This window comes from Cervus elaphus, chromosome 18 (assembly GCF_910594005.1).
Source record: "Cervus elaphus chromosome 18, mCerEla1.1, whole genome shotgun sequence".
NCBI lineage: Eukaryota > Metazoa > Chordata > Mammalia > Artiodactyla > Cervidae > Cervus > Cervus elaphus.
The window spans coordinates 71794441-71816567 of NC_057832.1; the positions used below are offsets into that span (position 1 = coordinate 71794441).

Here is a 22127-nt window from a genome sequence, read left to right on the forward strand (position 1 = left end):
CAGCTTGATGGGGGAAATAAGACAGCACAAACGTTTTCGTTTCGCAAAGTCTTCCGGATTAGAGGAATACCTTACTTATAAGACTGGAGATCTCTAAAGTCCCTTGGAAGTTTGGAGAGGAGAGCATCTGTGGAGAACGTGGAACGCTCAGTGAACAGAAACACTTAAAATCTCCCTGCAGGATAAAGAAGTGGCTGGATCCCCTCGATCGCACTCTCGGCCTCAGATTGGTTGAGCCTGCCCGGGCAGGAAAAAAAGCGGAAGCGCGCTCTTTCAAACTCGCCGTTCCGACGTCGATAGAGGCAGGCCACTTCCGGCGTAGGTATGGCGGCTAACGCTACCACTAACCCGTCACAGCTGCTTCCTCTAGGTAATCTTTGTCTTGGGGAGCCGCGGTGGGTAGCTGAAAGTTAGGGTTGGGGCCGAAGAGCAAGGCAGCCCATGGCCGAGTGTTAGAAAAATGTAGCTTTCTCCGCCGCTCTCCTCTAGGCTCCTAGTCCCTGCGGCCTCAGGCCGCCCACTTCTCTTTGGCGTGTTGGGGTTTTCTTGAGGCAGGGATTTTTGACTCCCCAAACCTTCACCGGAAAGGTTCACTCTTGGTGAATGCGTCGTCGGCCTTCTTTGTTGTGCGCTCGCCTTTATAGTAGTGGGTAGCATGCCCATTCCGCAACCGTGCATTTAAAGTACCCAGATTAGATCCTGTCTGGCTGGTTTTTGAGAGAGGCACTCGGGTCTGGAATGAGCCTTTAAAGAGGCCTCTGGAAACGAGCTCTTGTTACTCATTTATTTAGCAAACAATTACCGCGCATCTGTGCACTAGACACTGTGATTGGGCATTATTCAACAAATTTCAATCACGACCATTACCTTCAGAGAGCATACAAACCAGTGTAGGAGACAGGATACAGGGCAGACGTAGACTTATGACAAGAAGGAATCTCTGGTGAAGACAGTTATGCCTTTTTCTTCTTAATGTTTTATATTTGAAGGGTTATCGAGTTAGTGGATGTGGCAGTGATTGTAAAGTTTTTTTCCTTCCTCTAACAAACTCTTCTGAATGACCAGTACATTTCGGGCACTGTCCGTTGGGGATACACTGATGAGTAAAAACAACCACCTCTCAGTTCTCATGGAGCTTAGAGTCAAGAGGGGCGCTCATATGTTAATCAGATAATTAAAATAATATTAAACCGCAACCATGATAAATTGCTACAAAAGAGGGATAAGTGGAGAACAGGGAAAACTTTCCTGTTAATAGAATGACTGAAATATGTAATATAAGGTCTAAAGTTTTTGAGTGAATACTTTTCCTGGCTTATCTTTTGACCATATGCACGTAATAAGTGTTAGTAGGCACTCAAATATTTGTTAAAGTTATGAATGGGCAAATTAATCTTTTCTCTCTCTCGCCACCCCCCCCCCCTTTTTTTTCCCTTAAAAAATATATCCGTAGAGCTTGTGGACAAGTGTATAGGATCAAGAATTCACATTGTGATGAAGAGTGATAAGGAGATTGTTGGCACACTTCTGGGATTTGATGACTTTGTCAGTATCCTTTTTAAAGGTGGTTGTATGGGTTTGTTCTTCAGTATTTTTTAAAAAGAACTATAGACTATCAGTACTTACCGATTATTACAATAAAAATTAACTTATCTTCATGGAAATTGTGATAGTGTTTTAAGGGATGTGGTACTGAACGGTGAAGTTCCTACCAATTGCAAGCAGCTTGCATTTGAGCCATTATATTCAGTGTTATAATTAAAACTGAACAAAGACATAAGCGAGAGTAAATTTTAATTTGGTATGTTTATTTTCTTAACACCAAATTTCAGATATGGTATTGGAAGATGTCACTGAATTGTGAGTAGTGTTAAAACTAAAGAATGGGTAGGGGGAATCTGTGTGTTTGATTTAAGGCAATTTTAGTGCTGTTGAGTCAGTAAAAGGATGTAGGAGAGAACACTGCCTGTTTGAATTACTCTAAAGAGAGAGAGTTTACCTACTGATGTTAGTAAAATTGGATTGGAGGATTATTACCTTAATGTAGTTGTCACTAATTGCTAGGAAGTTAGTGGAGACAAAGGTTTAAGGTAAAAGCAGTCAGGGATCTTAGGGCTCCGTTCAAATAAAGGAACTGATAATAAAAGCATTTAATGTTTTCAATTAATTACAATTTATGTGTGTATATATATATATATATATGTAAACATTTTATTTCCTATTTGATCTCCTTGGCAAGTTTCAGTTTTTTAGATGAAGATGTGCACTAGGGGATATGGGTCTTAGGCCAGTAAGTCCACTCTGTTGCCTTTGGAGAATTGACATCACTGGGGGAATAACCTTCTCTCTAGAAAGTGTTTGTACAGTTCATGTATATATAATAACTAACCTTTTGGCAGATCATAATGTTGGCTTTGACTATCACTCTTTATCCTGACTTTTTGAAAATCTTTTTGTTTAGTGAAATCACACCAGAAGGAAGAAGAATTACTAAACTAGATCAAATTTTGCTAAATGGAAATAATATAACAATGGTAAGACAGTGAAGGTCTTTTATTTAGATGTTAAGCCATCTTTGTGGAGCAGGGATTACAGAACTAACTTGCTTGACTAAATGCTCTCGACCCAGCGGTGCTTAGGATGTGAAGGGAATGCTCTGTTGATCGGGGTTCTGTGGCCAAACTGTTGACAATGACATTAGGCCTAAGATTAGTTTGCTTATGCCTTTTATTTTATGTATTTTAAAAAATATTTATTTATTTATTTGGCTGCATTAGGTCTTAGTTGCATCACGAAAGATCTTTACTTAGTTGCAATGTGTGGGATCCAGTTCTCTGACCAAGGATCGAACCCGGGCCCGCTGCATTGGGAGCATGGAGTCTTAGTCACTGCACCAGCAGTGAAGTCCCTGCTTGTCCTTTTTAATCATTTATTTTACTCATTTATTTTAATCATTTATTATTGTTGAGACACTAAATCACTAAGTATTAATTGATACTGTTGGGATTGTAAACAGAAGTGACGGGGAAAATGGGAATATGAGGGAGAGGCAAAGACTGGTCAGTGACCAGTCATTGAGCTCTCAGTAGGGGTTTTTAGATCATGTAGTACTAAACTAAGTATTAAACTTTTTCCTCCTTTGCAGCTGGTTCCTGGAGGAGAAGGACCTGAAGTATGAAAGGATTTCCTTGACTTACGCTAGGTTTTATTTTATAATGACAACAGAATAGAAGTTTTTTTTTTTTTAACCTTTTAATGTTTGTATTCTGTGAAGCCAAGTTTCCCGTTAAAGGGAAATGCTTTGAAGATGCATTGTAAATGCCCATTTTTGTAAGTTAATCATGATTATATTGGGAAAAGAACAGTTTGTTCTTTGAAGACAAAAATAAATGTGTTTTTGTTAACTGCCATTTTATTTATTATACTGCAATAGCCAGTGAAACAAAGCTTGTAACTACTTTGACTCACTTTCCTGTCATTTTATGCTTATTTGCTTCCTCATCTACATGACATTTGATTCTCAAACAAAAATTGTTCCAAACAAAATGATGAGCCTTGATTTTGAACAGGTACATTTAAAAGACTAGAAATGATTGTTTACAAAACTCATTGCAGATTCTGATGCTTTTTTTTTTTAACTGAACTTAAGTTCATTCAGTTCAGTCGCGTCCGACTCTTTGCGACCCCATAAATTGCAGCACGCCAGGCCTCCCTGTCTGTTACCAACTCCCGGAGTCTACCCAAACCCATGCCCATCAAGTCGATGATGCCATCCATCATTAACTCCTATTAAAAACAAACAAGCAACATACCCAGATAATATATGCACATTGTAGAAATGTAAAAAGGAAAATATTAATCACACTTTGCTGTATATGCTCTTAGACGTTAATACACTCTGAGTACATTTTTTAAAAAACTTGCTTTTCCTAAATGTACTGTTTTGTTGCCTCCATTTAAGACTTTTTTGAATTTAAATGGTGAGAAAGTTTCTGTGTCAAATATTTCAGCAGCATTAATGTGGGTAAGGTATTTTATTAAATGGTTTTACCATAACTTATTTAGCCTATTCTTTATTACTGGTCACAGTAGTATTAACTAAATCTTTATATATTTTTATTTTCCTTAGAATAAATTCAAGAATTTGTAAGGTCAATTTAGTACATATTTACCTTACATGGTAAGGTCAATGGTAGATACTGTCAGTTGCCAACAAAAAGTTTATGCCAGCCTAACGTAGTTTTTCTTAGTGTACGTGCTCAGTTGTGTCCGACTCTCTGCAACCCCATGTGCTACAGCCCACCAGGTTCCTCCATCCATGGGATTTTCCAGGCAAGAATACTTGAGTGGGTTGCTCTTTCCTGCACCAGGGGATCTTACCGACCCAGGGATCAAACTTACATCTCCCTGCGTCTCCTGCATTGGCAGGCAGATTCTTTATCACTGAGCCACCTGGGAAGCCCAGTTTTTCGTAGTACCCATCACATACTTATCAACCTTGGCTATGTTCTATTTTTTCCCCTCTTTGCCATTGTGATAGGCAAAATCTCGTATGTTTAATTTTTTAAAATTAATGTTGGAACTCATTTGTATTTTATGAATTATATAAGGGTTTTGCCACTGAGATACTGTTCTTTCTTACTAATCTGTAAGAATTCTTAATAGGTTACTCTTAATCATGCATTTTACAGTAACTTCCCCAATTTGTAGTTTGCTTGTTGGTACTTTTTTTTTTGTTGTTGTTGGTACTTTTTATGAATAATTTTTTTTGTGTTGGCCTTGTCCATAATGGTTTTTATCTATGATTAGAACCATATGATTTTATATAATATATATTTTAGTGCTTTATTATATTTCGTTTCATTGCAGTCTTGAATCCATCTTCAGTTTCAGTGTTTCCAAATGGTAAAAGGACCTAACTTTACTTTCCAGAAAACAAAGCACTGATTTGTGTGTGTTTTTACTTTCATGGTGTAAACATTCCTGCTTGGCTGGTTTCAAGCAGCCATGGGTTTAATAGCTGGCTTGCAAACTTTGCATAGATTTAACAGTAGGTTCTTAGGAGTCTGTTATTCCATCCCACTACTTGTGACCCTGTTGGAGGGAGAGGAGGCAATACTTTCATCCTATTATTTTTCCCTTTGGAGGGAACATAAGTGAAGTAATGCCATCCTCTTTCTCCTCTTTTACTTGATATTGGGCAGGAGCTGGGTGGTTGGTCATGCTCACTTGTTTCCTCCTGGGAGTTAGTAGCCTGCAGGGAGCACATGTGCTTAATTCCAACATGCTGTGAGTTCTCCAGAAATGTGACCTCACAAAGGGAGGCCTCCAGTTATCTAGTCTGTGGCAAGCAGATTGGTTTTAATTCTGGGGTTCAGCGACAGGAAGTCCACTTGCCTACAGATAAAGTATGTCTCTTAATCTAGCCTTTAGCAGTAATACCGATAATGGTCTGACTCCCATCTGCTTATACTTTTGTCTTACATTGCATTTCTTTTAGAATGGATACTATTGTAAATAAGGGTTTCTTAACCTTGGTGCTACTGACATTTTTGTCTGGATAATTCTTAGAAGCATGCACTGTCCGTGCATTGTAGGATCAATTAGGTGCCAGTGGTATCCTTCCCTGCTCCTCCCAGGGAAATGGCTCCAAGTGTCCCCTTAGGGCAAAACAGTCACAGTGGTTGAGAAACCACTGTTTTGTTTTTTTTCTTTTTTTTTTTATTAGTTGGAGGCTAATTACCTCACAACATTTCAGTGGGTTTTGTCATACATTGATATGAATCAGCCATAGATTTACACGTATTCCCCATCCCGATCCCCCCTCCCACCTCCCTCTCCACCCGATTCCTCTGGGTCTTCCCAGTGCACCAGGCCCGAGCACTTGTCTCATGCATCCCACCTGGGCTGGTGATCTGTTTCACCATAGATAGTATACATGCTGTTCTTTAGAAATATCCCACCCTCACATTCTCCCACAGAGTTCAAAAGTCTGTTCTGTATTTCTGTGTCTCTTTTTCTGTTTTGCATATAGGGTTATCGTTACCATCTTTCTAAATTCCACATATATGTGTTAGTATGCTGTAATGTTCTTTATCTTTCTGGCTTACTTCACTCTGTATAATGGGCTCCAGTTTCATCCATCTCATTAGGACTGATTCAAATGAATTCTTTTTAACGGCTGAGTAATATTCCATGGTGTATATGTACCACAGCTTCCTTATCCATTCATCTGCTGATGGGCATCTAGGTTGCTTCCATGTCCTGGCTATTATAAACAGTGCTGCGATGAACATTGGGGTGCACGTGTCTCTTTCAGATCTGGTTTCCTCAGTGTGTATGCCCAGAAGTGGGATTGCTGGGTCATATGGCAGTTCTATTTCCAGTTTTTTAAGAAATCTCCACACTGTTCTCCATAGTGGCTGTACTAGTTTTCATTCCCACCAACAGTGTAAGAGGGTTCCCTTTTCTCCACACCCTCTCCAGCATTTATTGCTTGTAGACTTTTGGATAGCGGCCATCCTGACTGGCGTGTAATGGTACCTCATTGTGGTTTTGATTTGCATTTCTCTAATAATGAGTGATGTTGAGCATCTTTTCATGTGTTTGTTAGCCATCTGTATGTCTTCTTTGGAGAAATGTCTGTTTAGTTCTTTGGCCCATTTTTTGATTGGGTCATTTATTTTTCTGGAATTGAGCTGCAGGAGTTGCTTGTATATTTTTGAGATTAATCCTTTGTCTGTTCCTTCATTTGCTATTATTTTGGTTGAGAACCACTGTTATACATAATAAGAGCTCTATTTATTGGGCTCTAAAATCCCTCAAAATTTAGTGCATGGGCAAGGAATATTGGATCTAGAGGAGTAAAAATTGGGGAGAAAATGTGATTGAAGATTCTGGCAGAGTACAAGAGGTGATTTTAAGCTGAAATGATGTGAAAGGATTTTCACTTTGGGAGTCTGCTGGTGAATGGCTGTTTTTATACAGGTGTGTTTGTTTCTGTGGCGGCTGGGCTGTATGTGCTGGGCTCTGTAGTGAAGGTGGGGCCTTAGCAGAAAAGGCTGAAGCTATGCTGGCGTTGGTGAGTTAGGTCAGTTTGCCTCAGACTTTGGTTTCAAGACTGGTATGACAAGTCAGAATGACTTGGAGAGCTACTACAGAACACAGGCCAAGGCTTACTGAAATAGGACAGGGCCTTTGATCTTTGCATTTTACCAAGTTCATAAGTTCTCTAGGTAGTTCTGTTCCTCACCAAAGCCTGACTCACTGCCTTAGATGTAGCTTTTTAAGGCAGATGCAACTGAGGCAAAGACTTGATTATAGAGATGAGACTCGGTATATAGATCTTTTACATGTTAGTGGAGAGAATAGTATTTGCTGCATTTAAACTGTAAGACAGGGACTTCCCTGGTGGTCCAGTGGTTAAGAATCCTTCTGCCAATGCAGGGGATATACATGGATTCAATGCTTGGTCCAGGAAGATCCCACATGCGGCGGAGCAACTATGCCCATGCGCCACAACTACTGAAGCCTGCATGCCCATCGTGTTTTTAAAAAACTGCTCAAGGCAGGTAAGTTCTCTGTCATGCACAGTTCTGATGTGAAGAGCTGACTCACTGGAAAAGACCCTGATGCTGGGAAAGACTGAAGGCAGGAGGAGAAGGGACGACAGAGGATGAGATGGTTGGATGGCATCACCGACTCAATGGACATGAGTTTGGGTAAACTCCGGGAGTTGGTGATGGACAGGGAGGCCTGGCGTGCTGCTGTTCATGGGGTCGCAAAGAGTTGGACACAACTGAGTGACTGAACTGAACTGAAGTGAATCCTCACTTTTGATACTCCTCAGTCCTGAGGGTAACAGGGGCAGGACAAGAAAGGGAATAAAGTTTTGAATATAGAGATAAATCATAAACTCAGAAGGGGAACTTGGTTTTATAGTGACTTGGTTTCAGCAACTCAGAAACAATGTGATTGGCCAGGAGGTCAGGTTCATACTGTTCATGGGGTTCTCAAGGCAGGAATACTGAACTGCCATTTCCTTCTCCAATGGACCATGTTTTGTCAGAACTTTCCACCATGACCCATCAGTCTTGGGTGGCCCTACATGGCATGGCTTCTAGTTTCACTGAGTTAGACAAGGCTGTGGTCCAGGTGATCAGTTTGATTAGTTTTCTGTGATTGTGGTTTTCATTCTCTTGGCCCTCAGATGGATAAGGATAAGAAGCTTAGGGAAGCTTCCTGATGGGAGAGACTGATTGGGAAACTGGGTCTTGTTCTGGTGGGTGGGGCCATGCTTTGTTGGTGATGGACAGGGGAGCCTAGCATGCTGCTGCGGTCCTTGGGGTCGCAAAGAGTCAGACAGGCCTGAGTGACTGCACTGACTGAGGAGGTCAGGGATTTAAGGCTAGCAGGTCCTCTTATCTAGGGTAAGATAAACTAGGCTAAGTTGGAGGATCGTGCCAGGGGTATTCTAGGTTTCCTCGACAGCGAGGCATTTCCGGTTAGTGCACGACGACTTAGGTTTTGATTTCATTTGTGACGTGAGCTGGGTCACTGAGTAGGCCTCCACTTTGTGGATCCCAAGATGAAGTTACCTTTATCAAGAGTTACATGGGGGTTTCTAAGAGCAGTTTTAACTGTGGCTTTTCTAGATTTCATTAAGAGTACCCTTATCCCCTCAGTTCTCCCTTCTGGTACTTACTTAACACTGTGCCTGGTGTGATAATTGTTGACTGATTACTTCTGCAGGGAGTAAGTTTAAGTTGAACATTGAACATTCCATATCACCTGAAAGTTTAATGTACCTGTTTGGTAGGAGGAAATATCAAGTTGGTTAGAGGTAGAGTGAAAACTTAACAACTCCTGAAACAATTAGAGAAGTAACATTGAAACTCTAAAACAAAAATACAGCCTATCTATATAACTCTAGCAGAAATGAGCTCGTAATAGGAAAAAAGTGTGTGTGAGGGGTGCAAAATACTAAGTACTAGGTTACTTTTGGCTTAGAGTTATATTGTCCTGGGACATAGATGTCAGGAAAGTGGCATTAACTTCGTTTTTTTTTTTTTCTTCTGTAATTAAAAAACATTGAACATTGTTTGAGGTAATGTATTTGCATATAAATAAATGTAAGTGAAAATAAAACTCCCTCCCTCAGGTATTCTTCCAGAGATACTCAGTTCCTGTATATGCGTGTCTGTGTTTATATAAATGTGTAAACACACAATCCCTTTTTTCCTGTACACACAAATACAAGCATATGGAACACATTGTCCTGTATACTACTGCTTTTTGTTTTTTAAAACTTTTGGAGATCTTCCTATATTCATTTTGGGATAATCAACGTATTTGACTGCTAAATGATTTAACATTTTTGTGTTTACTAATGGCTTCCTAATGCCAGGAGAGACATTTCTACTGTACAAAATTCAGAAAATTAAGCTGGAATGAGAAAAAAAGGTCAGAAAATTAATCATCTCTGAAATCACTGTGTATAGCAGTTTGAGGACTTGCCTATTTCCAAGTTGTTGAAGTCAAGACAGAATTTTAAACTGGTCACAGTGCCCATGCCCTCTCTCAGTAAAATTTCTTTGTAGAGACACTGAAGACCTGAGATACTCAGTGGTCCTGCCTCCTTTTCCAACTACTTTAAGAAGGGGGTTGCATCCATTATGTCTCACATTTAAAAGGAGACACCCACGCTATGTGTTGCATAGCCTGGAATGTGTCAGTACTTGAAACTAAACATTGTCACACCTAAAAGTAATACACTGTTACATTAATTTAGAAAAAAAACAAACACGAGCAGTTGTTGGTTCTGCTTTTCTAGATTTGGCATCCAGAAGCCATTTCTGGATGTCCCAGCGGAGCAATCTGAAGTAGAAATGGCAGTACAGGCTTGATTTGTATCCTTAAAACCCTGGGGTCTGAGGGCTCTGTTGGCAGAAGGAAAGTGTGCTCACAATCTGTCTTCTGTTTCTCTGGCAGCTTTTTAAAATACATGTATTTGAATGTGCTGGGTGTTAGCTGCAACGCTCAGGTTCTCTGTTGCAGTGCGCGGGCACATTCGCCCTGCAGCATGTGGGATCCTCCCAGATCAGGGAGCCCACCCATGTCCCCTGCATTGGCACATGGGTTCTTAACCACTCAACCACTAGATGTCCTAGCGGTAGTTCTTTACTGGGTGCTGCCTGTATAGCAGGAGTCCCATGTCCCAAGTCCTGAGAGGTCAGTAAAGGGCACGGTGGGTGATCAGGGAGCTGAGCAGCAGATGGCAGCCCCACAGCCCCCATGGAGGGCAGGCCTGGCCTGTAGGGAGATCTTGAATCCAGAGCTGTGGATTGTGGTGGGGGGTGGGGTGGGGCTCTGGGACAGATCATTCCCACCTCCTTCCCCTACAACAGGCCCTTCCCTCTGGCTTTGCTTCCTCCCTCCTGCATCACCCCCTTCCTTGTTAGAATAGATCACTCACATCCTACCCCCATGAGCCTCTCAGTGTTGTGGAACTTGGAAGTTATGGTAGGTAAATCACACACAACTGTAATGACAGGTTGGAACTATGATTAGGTTAAAACTTCTTCCCTCCAATTTTCCCTGCAACCTTTTGCTTTCTCTTCTTCCAAAAATAAAAAACCAAGTTGTTATTTCAGTGAATTTAAGTTCTACATCCCAGCATGATGTGGTATAGAAATACAGCATCAGTATATTTATATAGAATCTGACTACTGGGCATATTTTATTAACCTTTAGTTACAAAATGTTGCTCCTGTCACATCCAACTCTTTGCGATCCTATACTATAGCCTACCAGGCTCCTCTGTCCATGCAATTCTCCAGGCCAGAACACCGGAGTGGGTAGCCTTTCCCTTCTCCAGGGGATCTTCCGACCCGGGGATCAAACCCAGGTCTCCCACACTGCAGGCAGATTCTTTACCAGTTAAGCCAAAAGGGAAGCCCTGAGTCACCTAAAAACAAATTTTTTAGCTTTTACTAAAAAGACCCTTTTTATTTTGGTTCATTGTAGTTTTCTACTGATTGAAATGGCATGTATGAGATTATAAACATGATAGTGGCTATTTTAGCATGTTATTTTTATTATATCAGGAAACTTGATTTTATGCTTTGTCTAAGTTAGGAGAAAACTTTGTGATCTTAGAATCTGATTTTGTGATCTAGAATCAGAACTTGGAGCTCACAGATCATCTCTGTGTAAACACTAGTAACTGCTTTAAGAACAGCTACTTTGTTTTCATGTACAGCTAGCTCTTCTAGGATAGTTATTTCCACTCTTTTGTGTTGTCTGTCTAGCTCTTCAGAAGGTCACTTATGATGACATTAGGATCTCCAGCCCATGAGAAAGCCAGGATATGCTGTGTTCTCAAACAGGTGAATTCCAGTTTTTTGTTTTTTTTTTTGCCAAAGAGCTTACACACTCATCTCAGGAAGATGAGACTAAGCCAGAAGACTGTATATCAGATGTCCCGGACAATGAACATGCCAGGGAACTTCTGGTCCATGTATCAACCAAGGACTTTGGATTCCACTGTGGAAAGAAGTCAAAGTCATGCAGTGTGAGTGTGGAAGGGTTTCAAGTAACAGACTCAATGCACGCAAGTTACAGACCACTGTTTACAAATGAGTTCACTTTTAATTCATTCTCACACCACGCTGTTAAAGTCAGGGCATGATCTCTAGGCGATAGATGAGGAAGCTGCCTTGCAATTGTTACTATCTGGGGTAAGAGGCAGAGCAGTGCCTTGACTCCAGGGCTTCTGGCTGCAAGAGCATTGGTCTTCCACTGGACTGTAGCTGCTTGCAGAGTCTATGCTTCAATAATCCTGTAACAGGATATTCCGTGTAGAAATGCCATGGGGGACAAAGGATGCATTGGGGGGTGGTCCCTTGGGTTTCACCTCAGGTGGTCCTCATATTCATTGGTGTTAAGGTTTTATACAGGTGACTTGAGAGGAGCTGTGGGCCACACAGGGTGGGTCCAGACCAGGTGGAGCTGTGTGCACACTATCCACTGTACCAGCATAAGATGGTGTTTGTTAAGAAGGGGTACTTCTGCCTTAAAGACATTGTATAAAGATCCTTCATGCACACAATGTAGTGGTTCCCAGCCTCTTTCATTCATTGAGCCTCACCTCAAAGGGACCACCCTCAACCTCTTTTAAGATAGTTATTTTGAAGCTTATCTCTGGACTAAAAAAGGACCAAACATACCAAAAGCAAAAAATTGGCTCATAAACTCATCCTGTTTTTAAAAATCTCTTCCAAATCACTAAGGATGAATCAAAAAGTCATGTTAATGATTAGGAGTTTAGTTATGACAATATCCCAGCCTTTGGTAGAAGGGGTAGGCTTACATATTTCTTCAGTCTCAAGGTTTTAGGACTAAGCCAGGAACTTAAACTTCCCTGGGACCATTATGTATCCTATTCTTCACTTACCTGCTTTGCTTCATTCTTTGCACCCCAGATGTAATCATCTCCCAAAGTTCTCCTTAGGGTGCTCCCTCCCCACTCCTGTCAGCTGTGCCCCTGCCAGTCCTAGGGTGCTCCAAACTCAAGCTTCAACCAGGTGTGGGTGGTCTGCTGGTCCAGTCCCTCAATCTCACCATTTTACACTCCTGCTACCCACAACCCACACAGCAAAGCAAATCAACTCTTCCCAACTTCAAACTCCAGTCTTTTTAAAAAGGTTTTTAGTCCTTGCACATATTTTTTACTCCTGTGTGAATCAGAACCCTCACCACTTTGTTCTGTTGAATAAAACTGATTTTCAGCCATATAAGCACTTTCCATTCTAATTTCTCCTATAAAATACTTTATATGCTGGTTGAAATTCCTAGAGCACATTCATTTCATTTCTCTACTCAATCTGAATTAGTCGCTTATTGCCTACAGGATAAAACTCTAAGTGAGAAGAAACACTCCTTTACCCTATTCTTAGCCTCTTTCCCAATTCCTCACAATTCTCCCCTCTGGCAGGATGATTCTCAAACAGAATTCTGCCCTGGCTGTCCATTTGAGCTCAGGCTGCTGTTTCCATTCCCACTCCAAAACTTTCTCCTCTCACCTCCAAACCACAGATCCTGTCTGTTCCAATTCTCTGCCTCCACATGGACCGCCCATTCTCAGCAGTCCTGCTAGATCGATGTTCTCTTGACTATGCCAAACTCTCCTTAGCACCACCACCCAGATCTCTATCATCTACTAGAGCACTTTGTCTCAGATTACACTGCATTTTCCCTGAATGCAGGAATTCTAACTTAAGATTCTTTTTGCAGATCCTTTGAATATGGGCAGTATAGTTAATAGGGCTTTCCAGGTGGCACTAGTGTTAAAGAATCTGCCTGTTAATGGAGGAGACATAAGAGACGCAGGCTCGATCCCTGGGTTGGGAAGATCCCCTGCAGAACGGAATGGCAGCCCTCTCCAGCATGCTTGCCTTGGAGAATCCTGTGGACAGAGGAGCCTGGTGGGCTACAGTACACATGGTGGCAAAGAGGTAGACACGACTGAATCGACTTGGCACACAGCACAGTATGCTTTAAGTGACAGCACACTTTCAAAATGAGGAAATGCTGCTGATTCACCTGGTAGGGAACCAGCACAGACAACTAAATAGTACATGAACCCATTAGTCACTCACACTCCAGTGATTTGTGAGAGGCTTTCTGGACTGCAGTCCCTCCGGCTTGGCCATGGTGGGTCTGCTGTGGAGCCTGACACCAGTGCTTTCACAGCCATCCCGTCGTTTCCACTGGTAAACCGCAGGGACACACTCACATTCACCACAAACTTGGAATAACTTGCACTTATTTCTGGTGGGCCAGGCCACAAGTCGAGAAGGGACAGAGCTCTTAGTGGCATCCTGATTATCCTTCCAGCCTCATGATAAGACCTTCCTTTGGAAGATGTCAGAGGGCCCTGTAGATTCACTTCTTCAAGGAGGCATTCTACCTCATCCATGTCACCTTCCTCTTCCAACTCAGAGTCTTCTTGAATCCTCAGGAAGCACAACAGTCAAGGCAGTAGTTTTCTTCAACAGATAGGCTGTCTTAGCATTTGAGAAGTTGTTCATGTCTTTCAGCTTCCTGCCTTTCATGGTCTTTTTAACTTTTGCACATCTTTTCAAGTTCTCATTATATACCTCCTCAGTTTCATCATTTAAGGTCACTTCATCTTTATCCACATTCAGTTTCCTGTTTGTAACTGTTTTTTTGCCATGATCCCTTGGTTTTGCTGTCTGATGCTGTCTCTTCACCCCTGGAGGGCATTTGCTGGGGAGATTTCTCTACCTGGGCTTCATAGCAACTCACGTTGCACTGGATGCCCTCATCCACTTTGTTGACCTGGGCCAACCAGGTAGGGGAGGAACCCTGCCCTTGTTCTCTGTTCTCACCTTCTACTGTTCTGTTCCTCACCTTCATAATCATGTTTATCCTGGCTCCTACACTCAATCTGCTTTGCTACATATCTCATATCACACTGGATGCTTTCATCCACTTTGTTGAACTGGGTCAACCACGAAGGGGAGGAACCGTACCTCTCATAGTTATTCTCTACCTCACTTTCATATTCATACTCATCTTCATCCTGGTACCCACTCTCCATTGGCTCTGCTGCCTCTCTCATTTCCCACTGGATGCCCACATCCACTCTATGCAGAGTAGGAGGAGGGGCGGAATACCGACATCCCTCATGGAGGATATGATCATCACTTCTGGATGGCATTTGCTGGGGGTCTGTCTCCAATTGTATGTCCTCACTTCCTTCATTTTTCAGGGAGGCAGGGAACAGTATAGGGGAATAAAAACACTCCTCATAACCACCAGAATAATCATCATCATCAAATTCAATGAGATCCTCATACTCCCACCGTGGCCCTTCGCTGCTTTCTGATGATGGCTTGTTCTGTTTATCACAGCACTGAACAATGTCACCCTGGATGGCCTCATTTACTCTGTTGACCAGGGGCAACCAGGTAGGGGAGGAACTGTGCTGCTCACAGTTATTGTGTAACTCATCTACGTATTCATCTTCATGCTGGTACCCATTCGCCATCTGCTTTGCTCCTTCTCTCATTTCCCCCTGGATACCCTTATCCACTCTGTACAGGGTGGCATGAGGGGCGGTATAATGACATTCTTCACGGAGGATGTGAGTGTCACCTCTGGAGGATGTTTGCTGGGGATATTTCCTGAGCTGTATGCCCTCACCTACCTCATTTGGCAGGGGGACAGGGGACATTGAGAGGTGGGGAATGAACTCCTCATAACTCTCAGAATCAAAATCATCATCATCAGATTCAAAGAGGTCCCGATAATCCCACCACGGTCCACTGCTTTCTGATGATGACTCAGGCTGTGCATCATGGCACTGACCCACGTCACCCTGGATGCCCTCATCTACTTTGTTGACCTGAGCCAACCAGGTAGGTGAGGGAATACCTCCCTCAGGGCGGCCATTGCTCTCCACCTCTTCCTCTTCAGCCACATTCTCAGGGATACTGGTCACCATTCTCATGTCATGGCTGTTACCTTCTGAGTTCACATCTTGCTTTTTGTCCAAATTTTCAGCCTGCTGAGGTTCAGCTTCTGTTTGTGTGTCTTTTGTTTTCATTTCTTTCCAGCAGCCACCATATTGTTGGAACTGTGCCATGTTATAAAACATTGCGACCATGGATCTTTGGTCAAGAGTAGTGGGTAACAGGGACTGAGGGATGAGGAAAGTAGGATGCTCACTGAGCGCCACAGGACATGGAAAATACAGACTTCCACTTGTGAAACCTAGAAAGAGAAGGGGATAGTTAGCCATTTTGTCTCCTGCAGCCAGTCACAACATTCAGCGAGTACTCACTGCACAGCCACAGCTGCTCACACCCACCACGGGCTCCCACTGAGTCTTCTGTTACCTCTTCTGTAAAGGTAACAAAGCAAAGGACATAAAGTCCTCCCCCAGTTTTTACATGAGTAACTGCTAACGACTTTCTTAACCCATCTCCCATGCCTCTCATGCTCCTCTATCCAGGATTTCCCAGGCAAGAATACTGGAGTGGGTTGCCATTTCCTTCTCCAGGGGATCTTCCCCACCCAGGGATGGAATCCAAGTATCCTGCATTGGCAGATTCTTTACCTCTGAGCCCCCTTAGAATGTTTAGGCCTCATCAAAGAAGTATAGAGACTAGGAGCTGTAAGGTACCTCTTCCAGCCAGACTGGTCTCACAACCCAAGGAGACTTTGGTTGGATTACTCTGTGAGCCTGAGCCAGTCTCTGACCGGGAGCCTCGGTTCCCTCATTTGGGGAGCAAGGGCAGCAACAATACCAAGCTCATGGGTTGATGTCAAATGAGAGAACCCATTTCTACTATTGAGCAGAATAACTGGCACAAAGCTAGAATTTGCATATTTTCTTTTAACCTGAACAACAAACACTGCCCCATGGGCTGCCATAATCTTAGTGTGAACACAGGGTGAAGGGAAGTAATGGATAAAGGTGTTAGAAAACCTTCAGGCCTTGGTTTACAGGGAGGGTCCTTAATCTCACTGAACCTCCTTGGGGATTCAGATTCCTCACCTGCCCCAGGAATGGAGAGTGGATTATAGACAGGATTCTGGTACCAGGGACCCAGGCGAGGCTGCTGGGCCATGGGCAGCACATAGAAGAAAGGTCTGGAGGTATTGCCCTCAAAATTTTCGTTGTTTCCAGAAGGGTTCATTTTCCAGGCTGAAAAACAGGTATTTGTAGTTAGGAAAGGACAGCTGCACTCCGCCCTGTAAAGTGCTCTGAAGAAGAAAGCTATCCTTGTCTCCCATCAGAACTGGTAGCCTGGATAGCAGGTCTCTTACCTTCTCTTCCTTCACCTGGGATGGGGACACGAGGCGCTACCCTATATTATGACCAGGGAATCAGTGCCCAGAGGCCTGGGCTCACGTTGTGCTGAGCAAGTGGGGCTCCCCAGGAACTTGGGGAGATGAAGCCTTGAAGGCATGGGAGGACTCAGTGTCAGACGCCAGGGACCGCGCCCAGCAACTGCAGTGTAAGAAGGGGCTTAGGCCCAGGCTGCGCCGCCCTTGTCTGCAGCCTCTCGGGCCTTCCCGCCAGCCTCTGCCCTGAACTCCTCCCCAGTCCTGGAGTCCAGGCCCCGGGCTCCGCGTCTCCTAACACCCACCTCCCTGTAGGCCAGTCTGTCCCCGCGACCTCCCACACCCTGCCTTCCCATTGAGGACACCTACCTTCTCTAGCCCGACGTCTGCCTCTATGAGCCTCTGCGGTGGCACACACGGCCGGAAGTGCTGCGAACTTGCCTACAAGGCCGCCTATGCTGCGGGCTGGGAGGGCTCTCACCGTTATATACCAGGTGGGCCTCGCGTGCTGAGTCTGACGCAGGTCCCGCCCCTGCCCCGCCCGTCTCGGCCCCGCCCTCGGCCGGTCCACGCCTGCGTCCTGCGCAAGCCCTCGTGTGGGGCAGCTTCCACCATGACGCTGGAGGAAGCGGGTGCTGAGACTTGGTGCAGGAAAGCGGTCCCCTGCACCCTGCTTCCCGGTGAACCCCAGTCCTCCCTTCTGCACCTCCCTGTGCGTGTGGGCGGCCTGACCTTGGCTCTTCTAGAGGACAGAGCCCTTTTGCCCCCCACGGCCTCCCAGACTGTCCCTTCTCTGAGTGTGTTGAGTTAGATGGATCATGGCTGCTGGTTTGAGCTCCTGGTCTCCGTCCTTTCTGGGGCCCAAAGCCGCTGACACTTACGGAGGAGGAACCTACCCAGAAGAAGCGGAGACGAAGGCCAACCTGGACCGAGGACAGACCTGAGAGGAGGAAGATTCCCATAGGTGGGGTGAGCAAGAGCTTCATGCTGCTGAGACCATTCTCGGGGGAAGGGGCCCCGACTATGAGGACCCCAGCGGTCGGGGGAAGTGATGGGACAGGGAGGTGTGGGCAGTCAACTCTGGGGTGATGGGTGGGCAGTGAGAAGGGGAAGCTGGCCCTACTGTATTCTTTGTACATGAGAGAAAGAAAAGCTAGAGTAGTGAAGGGGACAGAAATAGTACTTCTAGGGAGCACTGAAAGTTTGGAACGACTGCCTTACTGCATAGAAATTGTGTTTGGCCAGAAATTGCAGTTGGTGAAACAGTATTCTTTGTGGAAAATCAAAAACAAAAACTCTAGAGGTGACCTGCTAGAGGGCTGGTCTGGTGGCTTCTTGGTTTCACAACTGACCTGATCTAGTTCAATCATTTCCCCAACATCCTTAGCACTGGCTTCCTTCTTCAACTTGCCCAGTTATCCAAATACCTGTTCCAAACAGAAGGCATGTGGAAAACAAGAGAAGTGGTACAGGGATGGGGAGCGGGGGAAGCCCAAAGGGTGCACAGCAGCTTCTGTTCAGGTGTTCATGTGGTTTTCAAGGAACAACTAGAATATACAACCAACTTCAGATTATATCTCTTTGGTTACCCTCAGCTGAAAAGATGTCTGGGAGCTCTTATCTTTGAGTTGGGCATATTACTACTTGGAATACAGTGGGATGCTGTGATTAAGAAAGAGTGATGGCCCACCAGAAGTAAGCACAAGTTATTACAAGCTTGTGGTGAATGTGAGTGCCCCCCTGTGGTTTACCAGTTGAAAGGACAGGATGGCTGTGAAAGTGCTGGTGTCATACTCCAAAGCAAACACACCATTGTCAAACCGGAGAGGTGGGAGTCCATGGGGAGCCTCTCACAAATCACTGGCATGAATATTACTGCGTATACTCCTCAGGCAGCTACAGTTCTGTGGAAGATCATAGCCTTGGGCCAGAAGCCCTGAGGCAAAGCACTGGTCTGCCTTTTACCACTTATTAACATATGCAAGTGGCTTCTTCATTTATGGAGTAGAGATCATGCCCTGACTTCAACAGCACTGTTGCGAGAACAAATTAATGAAAAGAAAGTGTACCTTTTTTTGTAAAAACAAACAAACAAACCAAAACGTGGAGATAGATTTTAATTGAGCATGTAACTAGCTGTCTGTTGTAAGGATTCAGGTCATGAAAGAAGCAGTATTCTCTCACTTCCCTTTGGTCTATATTGTCCCCAGTCATCGTTCTCCCTTTGCAGCTGAGTTTCTCTATAGAGGATTGTAAGCACTCAGCCTTCTCCACCTCCTATTCTTTCACTCACTGAAAATTGAGATTTTGTTACCATTGTGCCCACTCATCCACCCTCACCAGGGACACTAATGAGCCACTTGCTGCTAAATGGCATGGAAACTTTTCAGTTCATATCACTAAACTTCACCTCCCAGGTACCAGCCTAACTGGTTGTCTCTGCTGTCCCTTCTTAAAGTCTTTTACTGACTCTTTCCCCAAATTTATCTCTTTCATGGTCATATTCTCCAGGTTATGGCCTTAAGGTTTTCTCCTTCTCTCTCTTATTGCACCTTCTCTCTCTGCATTTTCACCCTTTTTCAGGACTTACAACATGCAACCAACATACTGCTCCAATCTCTCTACCAGATATTTATATCTCCGCAGAAGACTTTTGTTGTTGTTAGGAGAGGCGTGGATGATGATTTTTGTATACATCCTTGTGGGGGAGGCAACATCACAGCATACCTCCACAAGTGGTATACCTGTTGGGCAGTTCTGTTCGACATGCATGAATGGACAGTATGCTATTTAGACAGCGTGTGGTTTTTCACACAGCCAAGCAGGTTTGTAGGTTTGAAATTGTTCTCTCTGGCATTGTGTTTGAGTATAACAACTTTATGTTGGTCAATAGATGGCGAACTATATGTAAGACTTATTTGATCTGAGGGCAGGGCATACAATCCTTCAGAAACCCCTCTGAATAGAAGGCCTTTCTAGTGGGAGGTTAGGGTCCAGTCTCCTTAGAAATAATGTGTTAGTGGTCCTGTGCAGTTTAATATTTCTTACACTTCATCTTTCCCTATATAATTTTCCTCTTTCCTTTTCCCCTCTAGATTCTACTGTTTTCATTATGGGCAAGAGAAATGGATGAAGGAAAATGGACTATATGTATGGACTGAAACATAGAGTTGCTATAATGTTTGCTTTTTTAGAGGTCAAAGAACTATCTGGACTCATTCTAACTATTTTGAGCACTTTGCAAAAAAGAAAAAAAAGCATATGCCTATAAATTATTAAACAAAACCTTAAAGTAGCAATGTTATAGAGCTACACTATTTTAAAGATCAATTGAAAAGTACAAAGCTGCAAAGAGAGTGTTATGGTTGAAGTGTGTCCTTTTAAAATCCTTCCTTAGAGACTTCCCTGGTGGTCCAATGGTTAAGATTCCATGTTTCCACTTCAGAGGGCATGGGTTCAGTCCATGCTTGGGGAACTAAGATCCTGCATGCCATGCAGCAGGCTGAAAAAAAAAAAAGGATTAAAAAAGAAAATCCTGTTAAATTCAAACCTCCAGAACTTCAGACTGTGACTGTATTTGGAGTTAGGGCTTTTCTTGTTTTTCAACTTTGGCTCCTTTATATTCAGGAAGCATACGCTAATTCATTTTATACATTTTTTTTTACATTCCAGAAATAAGCGAAAATAGCAGTTTTAAGTATGTTACAGAGTTGGCTTTGGGGGCTAAATAAGCTTTTCGAGGGAGGACCAGCCAACTGGCCTTTTCATCAAAGCACCAGGGTATCTTCAGTCTTTTACCAAGCTCTACCACAGCTGTGGCCACTTTGGATGTGTTCTACATCCAAGCCACGAAAGCTGTAAGGGAGAGTTGCTGCGAGTCTCTCTGCAAGGCACCAAGAACAGACAGTTCCAGCGTCCTTTCTTCAGACAGAATCAAAATTTTGGAAACTTTTCAATTGCTCTCTCAAGTAGTGCTCTCTCAGCGTGAAGACTGCTGCTGCTGCTAAGTCGCATCAGTCGTGTCCGACTCTGTGCGACCCCTTAGACGGCAGCCCACCAGGCTCCGCTGTCCCTGGGATTCTCCAGGCAAGAACACTGGAGTGGGCTGCCATTTCCTTCTCCAGTGCATGAAAGTGGAAAGTGAAAGTGAAGTCACTCAGTCGTGTCCGACTCTTCGCGACCCCATGGACTGCAGCCCACCAGGCTCCTCTGCCCATGGGATTTTCCAGGCAAGAGTACTGGAGTGGGTTGCCATTGCCTTCCGGAGTTAGGGCTTTTAATGAGGAAATTAAGGTAAAATGAGATCACATGGTTGGCCTAATCCAGTTTAACTGGTGGCTTTCTAAGAAAATGAGATTAAGGACCTAGATATACACAAGTACAAAAAGAAAGGTGGTCACAAGAAGAAACCAAACTTCTTGACTCCTTGAACTTGGACTTGTAGACACCAGAACTATGAGAAATAAATTACTGTTGTTTAACCCACCTCATCTGTTTTATTCATACGGCAGCCCTAGCAAACTAATAGGGGCTTCCTTGGTGGCTCAGTGGTAAAGAATCTGCCTGCCAACACAGGATACTCAGGTTCCATCCCTGGAAGATCCCCTGGAGAAGGAAATGTAAACCTACTATTATTATTGCCTGGAGAATCGGTTAGACAGAGGAGCCTGATGGGCTACAGTCCATGGAATGGCAAAGAGTCAGAAACGACTTAGCAACTAATAATAGATAGGATAGTGTGTTGTTTAAAGCGCCACAACATGAAAAAGGAAACAACTTTTCTAACAACCAAATCAAGTCAGCATAATTTCTGCATTCTGGTATGACTGGCTTTCTTTTCTAATAAAAAAAAGAATATGATTGCTCTTACATTATTTCAAAATATAAAATGTCTTCATAATCAAAGTATACTTAGGTGCTACAGTTCACTAAACCTATGTTTTTCAACACATGAAACTATATCTAAAAATATTTTTCTATGAATTCTAGTGACTTACTGTATCAGAAACATCAAAACTTATGCTTTCTCTAGAGAACTGAGAACTATATAGTAGCTTGTTTCCTAAATATTTTTTGGTAAGCAAAATGACCTTAAAAGTTAGGGCATAATTATGGCAATCATTATAGTACAAACTTTTTAAAAAGAAAGTCTTAAAAAATAAAAATAAAGTCTTTTTTGTTTCAGCTCTGAAAGCTTCAAGATGCATGGTCACAGATTACTTATATTATCTATTTCCATTATTGTTAACCTC

At 43.4% G+C, this 22127-nt stretch overlaps 1 protein-coding gene and 1 long non-coding RNA gene across 6 annotated transcripts; both read left to right on the forward strand.

Annotated features, from left to right (window-relative positions):
- Nucleotides 1-219: 219 nt before the first annotated feature.
- LSM5 (LSM5 homolog, U6 small nuclear RNA and mRNA degradation associated) lies at nucleotides 220-3404 on the forward strand. The gene is made up of 5 exons (XM_043872857.1): nucleotides 220-370; nucleotides 1454-1549; nucleotides 1833-1860; nucleotides 2462-2534; nucleotides 3146-3404. Exons 1-5 carry the CDS (start codon nucleotides 325-327, stop codon nucleotides 3176-3178), a joined length of 276 nt encoding a protein of 91 aa, XP_043728792.1. The 5' UTR covers nucleotides 220-324; the 3' UTR covers nucleotides 3179-3404.
- A 7486-nt stretch (nucleotides 3405-10890) lies between these two features.
- LOC122674487 lies at nucleotides 10891-20231 on the forward strand. Of its 5 annotated transcripts, XR_006334981.1 has the most exons (4): nucleotides 14947-14993; nucleotides 17254-17369; nucleotides 17743-17844; nucleotides 19971-20231. It is a non-coding gene; the product is annotated as an uncharacterized LOC122674487 (long non-coding RNA). The 5 variants fall into 5 exon arrangements; XR_006334978.1 differs by lacking the exons at nucleotides 14947-14993; nucleotides 17254-17369 and adding an exon at nucleotides 10891-11387; XR_006334980.1 differs by lacking the exon at nucleotides 17254-17369 and having other exon boundaries at nucleotides 14933-14993.
- Nucleotides 20232-22127: the final 1896 nt, after the last annotated feature.